The sequence below is a fragment of the Frankliniella occidentalis genome, unplaced genomic scaffold (assembly GCF_000697945.3).
Source record: "Frankliniella occidentalis isolate FOCC.00 unplaced genomic scaffold, Focc_3.1 Scaffold317, whole genome shotgun sequence".
Lineage (NCBI taxonomy): Eukaryota > Metazoa > Arthropoda > Insecta > Thysanoptera > Thripidae > Frankliniella > Frankliniella occidentalis.
Window position 1 is genome coordinate 59,555 of NW_026267442.1, and position 17,091 is coordinate 76,645.

A 17,091-nucleotide genomic window follows, 5' to 3' on the forward strand; every position below is an offset into this window, starting at 1 on the left:
AAATACGAATACACACACCAGCCGATACAAATCACAACAAGTAGATGGTAAACACGACACAGCAGCGAATAGTGCCCGATAGTAGCACTTACTTCGCTGGGGTTAGCTCGTTCGGCGCAGTGCCGCACACATTTACATCAAAGCAAGGAGAAATGTTAATCTCCGCTCCTTTCAACATTGCCACTGATCACCGAATCGTTTGCAACGCGTCAGTAAATGTTGCAGAGGTTTCTAACAAGAATCCGCAACTGGGTTTCACGTTAGACGATGACGAAACTCGACAACTCACCACGAAAGTATTACGGTCCCCACTGAAACCAGCAGCAAACATCATGATAGTTTCTTTATAGTTATAACACAAATCATAGGAATAAAGGGTAATGATAAAGGGCGAAACATAGAATAAATACAGGAGTCGGAGAGACTGCCCTCGACGAGGCGGTTCATTTCTCATACACGGTGGCATCGATGACTCGCTCTCGCTCGAGGTCCAGTCCATAGTCGGTTCCGCCTAACACTCGGATTGCGCCGTCGCGCTTGTGGCCCGTCGCGCCTGAGACCTGTCGCGCTTGTGGCCTGTCGCGCCTGCGACCTATCGCGCTTGTGGCCTGTCGCGCCTGCGAGCTGTCGCGCTTGTGAACCGTCGCGCTTGTGACCCGTTGCGCCTGTGCTTTTTCGCGCTTGTGACCTACGTCGGACATGCGCACACATAACAGATTCCTTAAACCATTTTTAATGTTTGCCATCAACCCTTTGCTTAATAAATTAACATTCAAATGTGTACTACTCGTAGTTTACTACTCTGTTCACTCTGTTTACAAAAGAACTGTTCTTTGTTGAATGTTTTATTTTGATTTGAGAAATTTAGAATCTCAAGAAATTAGTGAAATTAGTAAAACCCGTATTCTACAGTGTACCGAACCGAGAGTGGAACATTGTTATGGTTGTTTTCTGTGGCCCCAGAATAATGATGTTAACAATGTACCTAATCGGTTTGTGGGGAGGTTACCTTTTCTCCAATGCTACACCTTGGTGTCTTGAAGAAATGGTGCATCAATGATTATTAGACAGGGTGCACAATGGTGAGTTCTATTCTTTTCACTGAATTTGTCAGATATGATATTTTGTAAACAGAATGTTGACAAATTATAATATACTAACAAATAAATATCAACTTAAGGGTATGTCTCCAGGGAGTATAAAATTATGCTACAACTTAAGGTGGATTCAGAGTTCCCTAAAAGCGAGCGTGATTCTCACGCAAAGCGAGATTTTCACGCCCGGCGTCGATCCCTGATTGGCTGCGTGAAGCTTACGAAGCGTGAAAATCACGCCTGGCGTGATAATAACGCTTGCGTTTCGTGAACTCTGAACCCACACTTATTCTGTAAACGTCTCGGATACATAGCAAGAATGTGATCATGTTGGCCGTTAGCATCTGATATATGAGCGCAGGTCACCTGAAAGAGATATCTGGCAAACATGCGCATGTCAAAGGAATCTGACATAAGAGCACATGTCCTTTGTCATCTGACAAAAGGTGCGCATGTCTCAGGGAATTCGGTGCAAAGGTGCGCATGTCAAGACTTGCGCTTATTGTGTCAGATAAATTGTTGGTGCAAACAAGCGCAAGTCATGTTATTTCTTATCTGTTGGGTCTAAAAAAAAATAAAAAATGTGGTAACTAAAGCAAAAATTAGGCATCCACTATACAGTTTTACTTCCAGAATATGAACAACATTTACTTCATGAAACATAAAAATGTCTCTACTGAAAATTTTGATTTTTTGACATGAGCACCTCTGTCAGATGTCAAGAAAATTGTACCCTTTGGCTTTTACAGTGTAAAGTGTTTTATTCAACGAAAATACTATAAAAATGACCACGTTGCACATAAAGACGTACAAGGAGGCGCCCAATCGTAAAAAGTCATAAAGTACCCCCCCCCCCCAAAAAAAAAACAACAAAAAACACACACGCACACACACTAAAAAACAGCACATCCTGAATCGGGGATTGGCGTTGGATTCGCCGTATCTTTAACCGTTTTGAAGATGGAGGTGGATATAGTTAAAACAAAGGCAAACGGCTGTTTGACAATACAAGCTAAAAACTGCACTTGCTCATTTTTTATTTTATTTTTTTATTTTTTGGTTCTTTAGCAAAGCAGAAGGGTGGGGTGTAGTCACGGTGTTGCCCTGTTACATTCTTTTCTCATGTCTAAGGAGCAAATCTCTAGGCCGCAGGCCCCTTCGCCGGAAGCCTTAGTTTACTCATACATTCAAAGTGACTTACAGTGACCAAATGCCGCCGGCAGGCCAAGTTAGACCCGGCCCCCGCCGAATGGAGTTGCCTGCAGAGCGTAGTGTAAATAAAATTATAACGTGGGTACTAACCGAGGCATAGCCAAATTGTCCGTAGCTGAGCCGGTGAGTGGATACTGTAGGGAATTGTGGCTACCCCTCGGCCGCGCCGATACTCTCCGTACCCACTGTCGCGGTCCCCGCCACTGTCCCTGTTTTCCTCTTGACGACCGCCCCTTGTTGATCGCTCACGTGCTCACTCCTGCGTTAACCCTTGCCTGGAATACACGTGCTGCTCCCCCTGTTACTCCCTGACTCACTCCCAATAGAGATCCCGTCCTCGCTCTCGGCCCGACTACCCGGATCTTTACAATTACCTCACACAGTGTGACGTGCGGCCGGCTACATTCTTTCATTATGTTCTTTATTATATCGAGTGATTGAAATGGTCGGGCGGCAGGCCAGACCATCGCCGCCGGCAGGCCAAGCACGCCCGGTCCCTGCTGAACGGAGTTGCTGGCGCAGCGAAGCGGAGCTGGCAAATCAGTTTGGCGGTAGGCCAGGCCTGCTTGTTCTCCTCTGCGGCTGCAGTGTTAAAACTAGTTAAAACGTCGTCGTTTAGGGGCACGCGGCTCGAAAATGCAATGGTTCTGAACAATCCTGCCCCGACACCCTCCTGCCCCACGGTCTGGTAAAAACCACCCTAACGGGTTCGTTTAAGAAGTGGGAGAGCGGACCTACCTACCAAGCCACAACTTAGCTTACCAAAAGTTATTCGAATAAGGTCTGGGTGACGGGAACAGTATATGCACTAGTCACTACCAGTGAGCATGTTTTCTTTTGTCTTCCAGGGAACGCATAATATCGTCGTCAACATGACCTGGAGGTACGTAAATTTCCCTGTGATGCCCTACGGTACGTATCGCGCTGAGTTCTCTTCAGGACCACCGGCCAGTGACTGGATATCTTGCGTCGGATTTATCGGAAAAATCATTCCAAAGCCATGAAGGCATCCTGGCAAACCTTTACATTGCCAGCCACGGCGCTAGTTTAAAAGTTTCGAGACAACTGGTCAACGGAATCTGGTAGCAAATAAACATGGCTGGTAGGCTAAATGATTGTTGAAATGAGACAGATAAAATCTAAATAAAATTTGATGATTTACTTGATGTTTTTATCTCACTTTCGACTGCGCCATGTGGTATTTCGTAGGATTCGCTTTATAAAGGGTAGAAAAGGGTATAGATGTGGTCTGCTCGGGTCAAAATCCAGAGCGACTTTTTGCTTTTTCTTCGTGGACGAGGAGGAACTTCCGATATAGGTATAGATCAGGACCTGAATTTTTTTGTCAACACTGTAGTTTCCAGGCCTTAGCAAATTTCCACTCAGACAACAGCTAATAGGTACTCTTGAGGACCATGTGGTCACGCCGGCCGACGAGCGAACCATTGAGGCGACACGGCCGCGTACGGAATCGTCCGCCTGAGGACGGATGCGCATCACATGCCATGCACATCAATACCGCGCCATTTATGAGCAGAGGCTGGATTTAGAAGTTGATGTCGAAACGATATCGAAATGATAACGGAACAATCTACCACTGCCGTTTATTGAGCCCAATACAAATCGTCCAGTTCTGCTCCCAGGAGCAGGAGTAACAAAAACATGCCCGCAAGTGCCCCGCGGTGGCCCCGCGACGGACAGGAAGGTTCCGCGAGGACCACAACCGTGCCCTACCTTGACGCTAGGGACTTCGCGAATAATTCTCAATCTCGCGACTCACCGCCCCGCGACCTCGCGAATCACCCCCGTGAACTCTCGTGTCAACCCCCCGACCATGCGAGTCACTCCCGCAGGACCGCGAGGACACCGCGGCCCAACCGGCGAGCCGCGATGGTAAGCAGAACTACCCCCGCAAAACCGCAAGGACCCCGTGGGACAATCTGCGAACTCACGAGGACTTCACGGACGACTCCGCTATTTCGCGAGGAGTGGACTGTCTGACGACATCATAACAAGGTCGTTTCAATATCGCTTAAACATTCATTTCGGACTGGGGTGGTTTCTTTTAAAGAGCGATGGTTTTCGGCGCTGGGAACATCGAAATGACATCGAAATGATATCTCATTTCTCACTGGGCTCATCCTGTTACTGATTTTTTCTCCCCAACTTTTGTCAGTATTCCTTCTGCTTAAAAACCTTTATAAGCTACTGACAACTACTTTCATCAGTAATACGAAATAATTTCTTTTTGAATTACTCTAACATTTTTTTTATCAGTGAGCTATCTACAACGATATACAGAATAAGTAACAAATTATTCAGTAATCCTGCTGCATAAAAACCGTTATAAGCTACTAATAACAAAGATATTCAGAATAAGTAACAAATTATTCATTAATCCTGCTGCATGAAAACATTTTCAAGCTTCTAATAAATAAATCAGTACAGGTCTGAGAGTAAGTCCAGCCATCTCCACTGCCTCTCTTGGCCGTCCAGCAGAGGGACCCCGAGGAGGCTGCGAGTGACCATCCAATGTGGGTGCCGGGTGCCGGTGTTGCCTGCCTTGCCTTGTACACTCGCCTTAGCTCTGGTACTGTACGTACTTGTACCGCATTACTATGCTAAAGCAGTCCGAAATGCAGCTAAATTAAAATGTTGAAGTGTTCGGGGCCATGTTGACAAAAACCTGAACGCGAGAAGAGGTAACCGGGTTTGTTGGAGGCCGTTAGCGTCGTCAGATTGATATGTGTTGTTGGTCTAGTACTAAGTGACCCTGCGTATTTCGGATCATTAGCACAATTAGTTCTTGAGTAATCGTGCACCTGCATGAAGAAACAAGCAGTATGATTTCTTTGACGCCGGTGGTCGCTCAGTTTGTAAACGCCAGTTGAAGGTTGACGAGGAGGCTTCGAAGGCTTCGAAAAAAGGGGGGGAGGGGTTGTACTAAAAACATTTTATTCAAACGCAAGGCTTCATTTCAGACGAAAGTTAAGTTATCGGCTGATCGATTAGCGAAGCCCCTTACTCCACTGACTGAAATTCTGTTTGTCTGTCTGTCTGAATTTTAAGGTCGTTTTGTATCAGAGAGAGACAGATCGGGTTTGAAAATGAACATTCTCGCTCAAAAATTGACTTTTTATAAAATCAAAAGTCACAGGTCGCAAAAGGGATTTTTGACCGATTTTTTTTATGGTTTTGTACAGGGTAACTTGTAAAAGTAGAACTAACTCTTCGGACAAAAATTACGTTCGTTTTGCTCTACAGTATCGTGATCGTGTACCGTTTAGGTACCAGAGATCATTTAAATGATATATAAAGTGTGCAACTGACACACACTTTAAAGTGTTTAACACCTTGTGGCACACTTCTATGTGTGGAACACGAGTTTTGAATAGTAGGAAGTGTTTAACAGGTGTGTTGCACACTTTTAAATGTTCAACCTGACCGTCGAGCACTAAAGCTCAACGCTAAGTTGAACACTTAAAAGTGTGCAACACACCTGTTGAACACTTCCAACTATTCAAAACTCGTGTTGCACACACAGAAGTACGCCACACGGTGTTAAACACTTTAAAGTGTGTGTCAGTTGCACACTTTGTATATCAGTGAATTCTTGGCGAAAATAAGGTGAAAATGGCCAAATAGTGTATTAAATCGTAGAAAAGGCTTCATATCGAAATATTGTAAAGGGATAGTACTCTAAACACATTTGGCGTCAAACTACACCATCCTTTGGTGCCTTAGGTGCCCTAGATTATCCACTATTATTATTATTATTATTATTATTATATTTCACGTTTTCTCAGTTGAGTTATACATAGTACACATATATCACAATAAGAAAATACAGTCATAAGATACAATACAATAAAATAAAACAAGAGTTACAAAAAGCCACAGCCTATGATTCAGATTTCCAGCTTAAGAACTCTTCCATAGAGTAGAAAACTCCTTCAATCAAGAAAGATTTTAATCTATTTTTAAACATTGGGGGGGTTTTGGCTTCAAGAATGAATGTTGGAAGTTTGTTATATATGGTGATAAGTTTAAATTTAGTGTTATTATTGAGACTATTATTTCTGTTAACTAAGTTCCTAGATCTGGTATTATGGGGATGTTTAGAGATTTCTGATGTTAGTTTTTCCCTGACAAATACTGAGGCAAAAAAGATGTAAAGGGAAGTTAATGTTAGAATTTTATCATTTTTGAAAAGATCTCTGCAGGATGCCGAGGAGTCTCTTATTCCGTTCAGCATTCTGACAGCTCTTTTTTGAAGTTTGAATAACTTTTCCAAGATGTTTTTATGTTTGGTATCAGATCCCCAAATTATGATTCCGAAAGAGAGATAAGATTGAACAAATGAATGGTATACCAGCAGATTTGATTTTTTGTTGAGATTTTGAAGCGATTGTTTTAAGATAAAGATTCCTTTTCTGACATTTTTGCAGATCTCTAGGATATGGTCATTCCATTTTAAGTCCCATGAGATATTTATACCTAGAAATTTAGTGACATATACTTGTTGAATTGGGACATTATTGACACAGATGTTAACGCTATTGTCTTTTTGAGAATTAAAGAGCATGCATATGGTTTTGTTCAAGTTTAGTGCCAGACCTAGAGAGGCAAAGAATTGCTCTACTCTAAACAGAATTTCAGTAGCTTTCCTTTCAATTTCATCTATAGTATTACCTGGGATTATGATGGTAGTATCATCTACATATAAAACAAAGTCTGAAAGAATTTTCTTAATAATGAATCTGATACAATTGGTATAGATAATGAAAAGATAGGGTCCGAAGACACTGCCTTGGGGCACTCCTACTTTTATCAGTCCTTTTTCAGAAAATTCAGTATTTTTGTTATACGAGTCTATGCCCACATATTGTTCTCGGTTTGCGAGATAAGATGCTACAAGCTCAAGAGCAATACCTCTTATTCCATATGTTTCCAATATGGATAAGAGAATTTTATGGTCTACACAGTCGAAAGCCTTGCTAAGATCTAAGAACAGTGCAATTGCCAGAAGTTTTTGTTGTTTACATTGTATAATATAATCATTTAGATACAGTATTGCATCTGAGCAAGACTTTCCTTTCTGGTAGCCAAACTGGTTTTTATCTATAACCTTATTTTTTGTTAGAAAACCCATAATTCTTTTTACATAGATCCTTTCGGATACTTTTGAAAAAGGGGATATTAATGCAATGGGCCTATAGTTTTCAGTATTGAGCTTGTTACCCTTTTTATACAGGGGTTTAATTAGGGTCTTTTTTAATTGTTCAGGAAAGACACCTGTTTGCATAGATAGGTTAATTACATATGATAAAGGACCAGATATTAGTTTTCTAACATTTTTTACAACATGGTTTGAAATTCCATCTATTCCTGTAGATTTTTTGTTATTGAGTTTTATGCATTCCTCCTCTATTTCTAGGGGGGTGCAGTCGTACATATAAATAGAATTGTTGACTTTTTGTACATTGTTTAAGTCAAAATTTTCCCTATTGAGTTTTTGAGCAATTTTTGATGGAATATTTAAGAAGAATGTATTGAAAGCATTTGCTATCTCCTTGTTATTAGTGCAGGGTTTCCCCTGTACTTCAAGTGAGATGCTATCAGAGCCCGCTTGCTCTGATTTATTTGAGTTTATAATATTCCAGGTAGTTTTACTGATATTACCAGAGTTTAGAATCTTTGCTTCATTAAGTTTTTTTCTTTCCATATCATATGCCAGTTTTAGTTTAGAACGATAAAGTTTGATTAGCTTTAAGGTCTCATTTTTATCATTTGAATCATTAAGTTTCATTTCAAGAAAGCAGATAATATTTTGATAATAGTTGATGTCCACTGAGTAAGTAACTTCTTTTTTAGGTTTGTAGTTAATTCTAGATCTAGTTACAGGACAGATTAAGTTATAGTAATACATAAATGTGTTAATGAAACTATTGTATGCCTCATTTGGATCTTGAGTGTTTAGTAACTCAGACCAGTTCTCAGTGGACAGTACATTTACAAGTTGAAACATTGTTTGATCATTGATTTTCCTACTTAATTTATATCTAACAGATTGTTTCTTGAGTTCACAATTGATTTGGACAGATAAGATATTATGATCTAGTAGTTTATAATTAGTAAGAATTTTGGGATTAAGCAAACGTTTACAGTTTGTGAAAATATTATCAATTGTAGAATCGTTGCCAGAGATGAGATTTTTCCTTGTAGCTTGATTAAACAAAGGAGCTATACTTGCTGATTCTAGTAAGTCTAGGAATTCTCTGGTTCTGTTTGATCTGTCAAGTATGTTGATGTTGAAGTCTCCCATGATGAAAATCTCATTATGAAATGGGTCTGACAGTAGAATAGCTTCATACAGTTTTTTAGTAAATGAGTCCCAGTTAGCGGCCGTTGATGCAGATGGAGATCTGTACATTGCTATTAGGAACAGATGTTGCGATTTGATTTTGATCTTGATTGCTGTCATTTCACATACTAGATCTTCTGAAAGGTTATTAATTTCCTTAATTTCTGATAATTCTTCAAACAATTTTATTTGATTGATTTCTACAAGAATTAGAACTCCCCCACCTCTTTGCACAGATCTACAGTGGTAGGATATCTTCTTGAAGTTAGGAAAGTTGATGAGGTTGATTTCTTTGTCATTTAGCCAGTGTTCTGTTATAATTATTATTTGGGGGTCTTCCTTAGCACTAATTTCTTTAAATAGATTAATTTTATTTCTGATTGATCTGAAGTTGATGACTAGAACCCTAGGAAGTTTAGCTGGATCCTTGTCCTTTTCAGTCAAAAAGGCCAAAGCCTTGGTCTTCTTCATCATCAAAATCCTGATTGGTTACCTCTGTTTGAGGTTCAGTTTTCTGTAGGTTCAGTATCACTAAAACCTTGACTTTTCCATAACAATATGTCAAAGTCTGAACTTTTAATGAATATCTTAATCGAATATCAGCAGTTTCATTTACCTTATTTTAGACTAATACGTCCCCCACAAATGATGTTAGCATGGCAAATTTGGGGGCCGAAAGGCACTATTTCCGTATACTGTACACTCCTGTTTACTTGTCTCGGGTGTTAGCGGGTCAGGGAGTCAGGCCTAGCTGCGCCAGGCGCGTCCCAGCGTAACAGTGGTTCGTGAGATATCGCGAAACCTGTTACGCGAGGCGTGGTCTGGTTTACATATAGCTAGTCATATACAATGGTCTTATTCGTGAAACTTCTGTTTATTAACATTGCTTTTTACGAAGCTGTCATAAACCTTATCACATAAAGGCGAATCTGTCGAAATATCACAGCTGGCAAAGAGTCAATCCACTCGTTGCACTGTTTAGCATTCAGATGAGATCGTTATTGATTGTTATATGTACAAATATTATCCAATGACGTATTAAGTCACTTTGACGTATGGGACGTTACGGTTTGTAATAATCTGCTTGATAAAGCGGCCAGAGTCTTTAATTGTCCGTGGACGTTCAGGGTCCTCGAAGTCGACATGGACGAGGCCGAACTTCAAGCTGCGGAGGAAAAAATTCGTTAAAATCGATGCTTTTAAATTTTAATAGAATGAAAGATCACGTGACCGTATTTGAGCTTTTTGCCGGTGATAGTCAGGTACTGAGGGTGGGGTTTAGAGATAGTGTAACATTTATATTAGAAACGAAGTGGTAGCCATGATGGTGCCAAATATTGCAAGGAAATGGTTTAAAAATGGAAGGGGAGCACGTGGTTTGTTTCCTCACACCGGAACTGGCTTTACATACCTGAATCCGTCGTTCCACTCAAGGTTATCTAGGAGACTCCAAGCAGTGTACCCGATGATATTTGCTCCGTCCTTGTTAATAGCTCGCATTAGACCCCGCATATAACCCTGAAATAGAACATCCAGTGACATTTGGGTGAGCACCTTTGCACGTTTACTGCACACGCCAGGGCCCTCTCTACTGCACGGCAACAGAGTAAGTTCTGCTAACGAAGTGTTCTGTTGATATCCGGATAACTAACTGGTTCTTGTTCGAGAGAGAAACGTTTTGGTCGAGGGAACGAGGTTGTTGTTGGGAAAACAAAACGTGTTCTTCCTGTGGACAATGCCGACACAAAGTAAGGTTTCGCTCTTCCAGCAACAGCCTCGTTCCCGCGACGACAAAATTAAAATGTTGGTTGCAACAACTAAATACTGGTTGGAAAGAGAAGCAGGTAGTTATTCGAGAATAAACTAACACTGGAGGGGGAAATAACTTTTTTCTTCTAAGTCATGCTCGAAAGTATAAGAGGTGTCAAAATCAATAAACAGTTAAATATTCACACCATCTTCTACCAGCACCTGTTGCTACTTACGCTGTAGTAGCCAATGCGTTTGGAATCATTCAGTCCGTCATCCTTTGTTCCACAATACCCGTTTTCAGTGACCCACATAGGAAAGTTGTTGTAGCGGTCTTTCACCCATTTGACGCATCCAGCCAAACTCCAAGGAGTCACCTAAGGCAACAAAAAATGAAATTTATTTACAGTATGACCTAAACTAAATATACGTTGGTGGTTATTTCAGAATACCATCAACCCCTGTGTCTGGCAATCTGCCTAATAGGGTACCCCGCTCCGGGCGCGCGGCTGCTGAAGAAGGAGGCAAGAAGCACAAAAGCACGGAGTGGGGGAGCCCGTAGCGGGGAGTGGGGGCGCGCGTTGCGGCGGCGCCCACATTCCTCGCTTTTGTGCTTCTTGCCTTCTTCAGCCACTGCGCGCCCGGAGCGGGGTACCCTATTGACACGGTTTTGGATTCCGCGGGAGATGTTTTTTTAATTTAATTTTTTCAGAAATTTTGTTATTTTAGTGTACTCACTGGGAATCTCGGAGACCCGCTTATGGTCCAGTCTTTTCCATTTTCAGTGTTTACGAGCAAGTCCGATGAGTAGTTAGGCGTGCCCGACCTTGTTGCAGTGCTTGCTGATGCCACGATAGCACCGTAGTTGTTCACTCCGAGATAGTCCATTGCACCTGGAATGTGTGTACGATAAATAATGCAGGAAATGTGCCTCGGCGTTTGAGCTTCTCTCTAACCCAACCAGCAGTTTTCAATCTGAGAAAGTGAAAGTACCCATGACAATTTTCTTCTCTTCTGCCGTGAAGCGCGGGAGACGAGAGTCACTTCTGTTCTCTGCAGAGCTCAGTGCATCTATCGTCTGCCGCATTGAGGCCGGGTAGTCCCCGAAGAAGAAAGGATCAGCGTACCAAGCATATTGCCACTCCATGTAGCGCTGGGCCGCGTCCACATCTGCCTTCGACGCTGTCTTCGGCTGGGCGAAAGCCATGTTGATGGCCGAGCTGATCTTGCCTGCAACATGGCATATGTGACGTGACGCTTACTCTCTTTATAGCTACTCCGGGAGCCATGGTAAGCACTGCTAAGCACTGCTTACAAGGGAAGGTTTTCCGGTGATACAATCAGATTTCAATGGCGCTTTTAAAGTGTTGTTGTTTTCACCCCTATATAAGGTTTTGCATTGGTTTTAGCTGGCCGTAGGGAGTTTGAAAGTCGTTTTACGCGAATTTAATTGAAAATCCACCAAATTTATAGCCTGATTATCAACTTTACATGCACATTTCTCAAGAACCGTTTGAGCTACACCGCCCAGATTTTGAGCGAAATCATAATTTAGCACGTTCTGTACTAGCAGAAAGTTTGAACGAAATCGATTAGGGCCGCCAAAACGGGTCCCGAGAGGAGGTTGCGATCCTAGACCCCTTTTGGTAACCCCCATTAATTTGGTTCAAATATTTTTCATGGAAAGTACTAACTGAAAGAAAATTACACTCTCATTTCCTTATGAAAACGCTTACGGAGAATTTTGTGATAACGTATTATGGATCACAAATTATCCATAATATGGATAAAATTGTCCGTACCACCGACAATTTGATCCATATTACAGACATGCTTTCTTCTGTAAGGTATGGACGAAAGGTCTTTACCTTACGGAGAAGGGCATGTCTGTAATAAGGATCAAATTGTAATGCGGACAATTTTATCCATATTATGGATAATTTGTGATGCATAATACGTTAGCCCAAAATTCTCCATAACATACGGATAGCACATCCATAGGGTAATGAGATTATACTTGGGCGCTGTAGCTGAAACGGTCCCGGAAGTATGTGCATGCAAAGATGGCAAAAAAGGGATGAAGTTGGGAAATTTTTGATGAAATTCGCGCGAAATGACCTCCAAACTCCCTACGGGCAGCTAAAACCAGTGCCAATCCTTGCCTAGGGGTGCAAACAACTACTCCTTAAAGCGCCTTTGAAATCTGACTGTATCACCGGAAAACCTTCTTTTTAGCTGGTCCTTTCCTCTCGCTCATCAGAAAACAGAAGTTTTAATAGTGTGGAACATTCATCCACATATGTTATGTCTCACATGTCTCACTTACCACCCTGATACTTGAACCTCTCTTGGTACACGCGATAAGCTTTAGCGTGTGCAAGCACCATGTTGTGATTGCATTGGTATCCCCCGGTGCCCAGCATCTGCACCGCTGGCCCTAAGTATCCCAACTCGTACCCATACAGGCACTGCGTCAGGGGCTCGTTAACCATGAGCCACGACTTCACCTGAAAACAGGAGGGAGCGGAGAAGCGAGCATGAGTTTCTTGACATATGCAACCAAACTCACACGGTCAACCACCGCCGAGCTCGCCCGCGCAGAAGCGCCGTTGAATCGGCGAACCTAACCCTCCAGCGATTTAATCTATTTTAATTTATTTCATTCACTGACTTATAATCAGAAAAACTACGCAAAAAGCGTCAAATGTTATTCTCCTTCCAGCCCCGTAGTCCGTTTTGCGAACCGACAAGCGTAGACTTCCGGCAGCAGATTTGGAGAAGAGTGGGAATAACAAAAGTCAAGTTCACATGAGCAGGCTATGGTGGGGATGGCTGGGTACGACGTGGGGTGGGAGGCAGCACTGCTTCGGCTGAGCCACCCTTGTTGATGCGTCGTGCATTCCCCTTGGGGTAGCAGTATGTAGTTCAATGTGCTTTTGTAAAACCAGCTAAACAAAACACGTACTTGGTCACCGAAAGTCTCGAAGCAGTAGGTAGCGTATTCAACAAACCGGTCTTGTATTGCCGGATTTAGCCAGCCGCCATCAACCTGAAGTACTTCAGGCAAATCCCAGTGGTAAAGTGTCACCTGAAAAATAATTTTGATGTATACACAGTTGGATTCAAACTGGAAGGCAGGTCACCCAAAAAATCTGCTGGCTACTACTCCTCAGCAACTGCAGCAACACTCCTGACATGACCCCCCTGACCATAGGGAGCCTGAAGGGGGAGAGTCGCAGAGGTCACACGTTACCGAGAGCCTGGCGGGTTCCATACCGCGTTTTTGAGGTCTGTAAAATGTCTCATACCTGGCTTGCGCCCACGCGCAGTCCGAGCTAGCAAACTAGCAGGCCGGACCCCGCTGTGCAAGCTCGGCAGGTATGAGGCATTGTGCTGGACCCATGCCATAGACATATTATTGATGTAGACTGCTAAAGACGGCACAATACATAGACCCTTTCAGTGCTCCCCCCCCCCCCCCCCCCCCCCCCCCCCCACTCCAGCGGCGGGTCGCCTAGCAATGCGCGATCCAAACAAACCGAGGTGCGCAGCCAGCGCGCTGGACCACTGCACCGCAGGGCATATCTCCTGTCTCAATTCGCAAAATCTACGTATTAGTAATCCGGATGGGCTCTGAAATCTGAGTCGTTAACACTCAATGATAGTGTATTAAAAGAGATACATTTGGCTTCGCTTTGGGCTCATCCTCCTCTCCTTTTGTCTAAGGGGCCACCAGCCTCGCGCCTCTCTTCTCTCGACCTTTGGCTGGCCAGGTACTCAACTACCAACGAGATGCACCAGCTTGAATCCGACTATAGCTTATAGTTTCTACAAGTGTACACTAACCAGTCATGTTGTCTACCACTTTTGAAGCTTCTTTTTTGATACACATTTTCCACAGACCGTTATCAGAAAGGAAGGGGTAAAGTGGGGTACAGGTACAGATTGTCTTTCTGGTATTTGCCACTCCGAATGTGAACACATTAAAAACGAAACCCAAGTCAATGTCATTGACTGCAATATTGGTCTCGCTGCAGAAACTTACCACTGGCTCTATCCCTTTATCTGTTAGTGCTTTAATCAAGTTTTTGTAGTACTGAGTTCCGTTGATGCTCGGTGCCGACTTATCCCCAGTCGGAAGTAGACGAGGCCAAGAAAAGGAGAAGCGGTAGAAGTCCATCTGCAAGAGACATGTCTGATATGAAAAACGAATTCGCGCAATGTGTAATGTCTCATGAACAGATCTGTACCATTTGCCAGGGTTACGACCCATAGCAGCCAGTGGGTTTGCGTACGCGCCCCACCCGTGAGCTACCGAAAAGTACACTCTAATCGCTAGCTTCATCATGAATATTCAACTGCGCTCTAACTACAAAATAATTGAAGTAGTAAAGTGCATTAACTCGCGATAAGCTGAAGTGGATCTCCCTTTTAAACGAAAAGAAAAATACTTGCTTGTAATTCATCTAGCGCGGCTACGTCGTCCATGTATTTGTGAAATGAGTCGTCTGCGATGTCGCCATTCTCCAAGGAAGGTCGGGAATGGTAATAAACATCCATTATGCTGAGTGACTTATCTGTGGAAAACAAACCAATAAACATTGACGTTCAAATACTGTAACGTCACACTCAATCGAATGTTAATTGTGTCATGCCGCTTAAGATGATCTGGATGTGACGCCCTGTTTGAGTTAAGTGGTAGTGCATGAGTAATAACGTTAAATGGATGAAACAAGGAGCCAAACTAGAAATCAGGTGCTTCTGCTGAAACAGTCAATACCCATTCAAGTTTAAGTCTCAAGTTCTGGACCTCTTCAATGGACAACTTTTCCCACTTTACTTCGAGCAACACACAAAAAGGACCTACCCTCGGCCCCTCCCCCTAGAAACACATCGAAAAACATAAGTGTTATTTCTGAGGGTGTAATAAACTATTACAATAAATTAAAAAACAAGTTTTTGACTACCCTAGATGAAATCCTAGCTGCAGTTTACTGATAAATTTGAAGGTCCGACTGAAGGAACTGACTTTACCCGCTTTTAACTGATCGACCTGATATTACCCGATTTTACCCGCTCTTACATGAGGTTACAAATTTTTAGTCGTCATCTACCGGAGCGGAGGAGCGACTACTTTTCAGCTACCTTCAGTTAAAATTAAGTTAATATCAGCTAGAGTCGAGGACTGATTTTTTCCTGCCATTTCACGAGATCGAACTGAGCAGTGGCTTTTGTGCACCTTGGCTTAAGCTGCGATCAGCTGAAGGTCACTTTAGGTAAGATCAGCTAGAGAGGATCAATTAACAGTCAAAATCCGGGACTGAATCATGTTGATAGTCAACTGAATTTTGCTGTAAGACATGCGGACCGTGGATCAGCTAGACTGCAGCTTTCTTCAGTCCTTATTTTCGTCTGATTAAACGTTGTGGTTTTACTGATGTTTGTAAAGACCGCCAACCAGAAAGATCAGCCCTTTCGCACTTTATTGCAGATGTGAGCGGCACACTGACAACAACAGCTGTACTACTGAAATTAGTAATGTATTCACCGGCCCGTCAGACACTGATAAAATTCAGTCTAATTCAGTCGGGACAGGGAGGATTGAAGTAAACTGAAACGAACTGGCGGCAAAATATCTAGAAGCTACGCTGGATTCAGTTGCGTTTCAGTCCGATTCAGCTGATCTAGCTAAAAGACACACAAACGCAGCTAAACTCAGTCGGTATCATCAGCCAGATTCAGTTCTCTTTAAGGTAGAAGCGAGGTGCATATTTTTAGCTGAAAACAGATCAGCAAAGTTTAAAATAAAATCGGATAAGGTCAGTAAAAAAACGAAAAAATCGATGTATCCTCAGTTAAATGCGGCTATTGGCAGTTCACTTCAGTTAGACTTTTTGTTAAGTTCAGTTGAGGTTTGACTAACGTCAGCCAGGATTTCATCTAGGGTAAGCGTCAATTTAACTTTTAGTTTCATTTTGCATTCGTTACCTTTCAGTACTAACGCAAAACTTAAGTGCGTTATGTTACGGGCCCTCTTCCGTAATTACGTACCTGAATCATTCCATGCTCCTTCGACCTGAAAAGCTGACGTGGCCGAACCGACTTTTAGTGTCACTGGAAGATCATATTCAGACTCTGGTATGTTTGGGTCAGGCGCGTAATAATCCTCATCTGTAAATACGTCAAGACAGCTCAAAACATCTCCGCCCATCTTTAACCTAAAAATTACTGCATACGTGTGTTCTTTCAAAAGCATAAAATGATACTCTTAGATATTTGTACAGCATTACAAAACCCTACAAACTATGACCATAAAGCATTGCGGTAGGGCTGAAATGCAGAAGAATGCAGGGAACAAGAAAACGGAAGTCACCTTATGTTAAAGCATAGCGATTTCTGTTCTCTACCCCCTCACAATATTCTGCATTACAGCTTTGCCGGAGTAATTTATTGGCCTTGGCGTGTTTTTTTCACTCACCGTAGCCCTTTTGACTTTCTTCCCTCCCAGTTACGCAGCGCTGCTTCTCTACGTTAAACGTCGAGCCAGACGGGCAGGCTCTTAGAAAAGGCTTTGAAAATGTCTTGCTGCACTCGTAGTACCTGTGCAGAGGATATGCCATTAAACGCTAGGGTAGATGTACTCCAGACGACGTCTCGCGATTCACGAGTTAC

The 17,091-nt window shown here is 42.7% G+C and overlaps 2 protein-coding genes across 3 annotated transcripts in view; one reads left to right on the forward strand and one right to left on the reverse strand.

The window, feature by feature from the left end:
- Positions 1 to 3,467, forward strand: part of LOC113207100 (uncharacterized) — a 23,128-nt gene extending 19,661 nt beyond the window's left edge. For both annotated transcript variants that reach the window (XM_026423489.2, XM_052273946.1), the window contains one exon: positions 3,155 to 3,467. In XM_026423489.2, the coding sequence (XP_026279274.2) occupies positions 3,155 to 3,310 (156 nt within the window). In that variant the 3' untranslated portion in view covers positions 3,311 to 3,467. The remainder of the gene's footprint in view (positions 1 to 3,154) is intronic.
- A 6,058-nt stretch (positions 3,468 to 9,525) lies between these two features.
- LOC113207107 (myrosinase 1) overlaps positions 9,526 to 17,091 on the reverse strand; it is an 11,828-nt gene continuing 4,262 nt past the window's right edge. The window contains exons 5-15 of the mRNA XM_052273951.1: positions 16,898 to 17,019; positions 16,471 to 16,590; positions 14,875 to 14,996; positions 14,465 to 14,599; positions 13,385 to 13,507; positions 12,746 to 12,926; positions 11,413 to 11,649; positions 11,158 to 11,312; positions 10,656 to 10,796; positions 10,082 to 10,188; positions 9,526 to 9,835 (exon numbers count right to left, since the gene is read on the reverse strand). Coding sequence (XP_052129911.1) covers positions 9,709 to 9,835; positions 10,082 to 10,188; positions 10,656 to 10,796; positions 11,158 to 11,312; positions 11,413 to 11,649; positions 12,746 to 12,926; positions 13,385 to 13,507; positions 14,465 to 14,599; positions 14,875 to 14,996; positions 16,471 to 16,590; positions 16,898 to 17,019 — 1,570 coding nt within the window. The 3' untranslated portion in view covers positions 9,526 to 9,708. The remainder of the gene's footprint in view (positions 9,836 to 10,081; positions 10,189 to 10,655; positions 10,797 to 11,157; positions 11,313 to 11,412; positions 11,650 to 12,745; positions 12,927 to 13,384; positions 13,508 to 14,464; positions 14,600 to 14,874; positions 14,997 to 16,470; positions 16,591 to 16,897; positions 17,020 to 17,091) is intronic.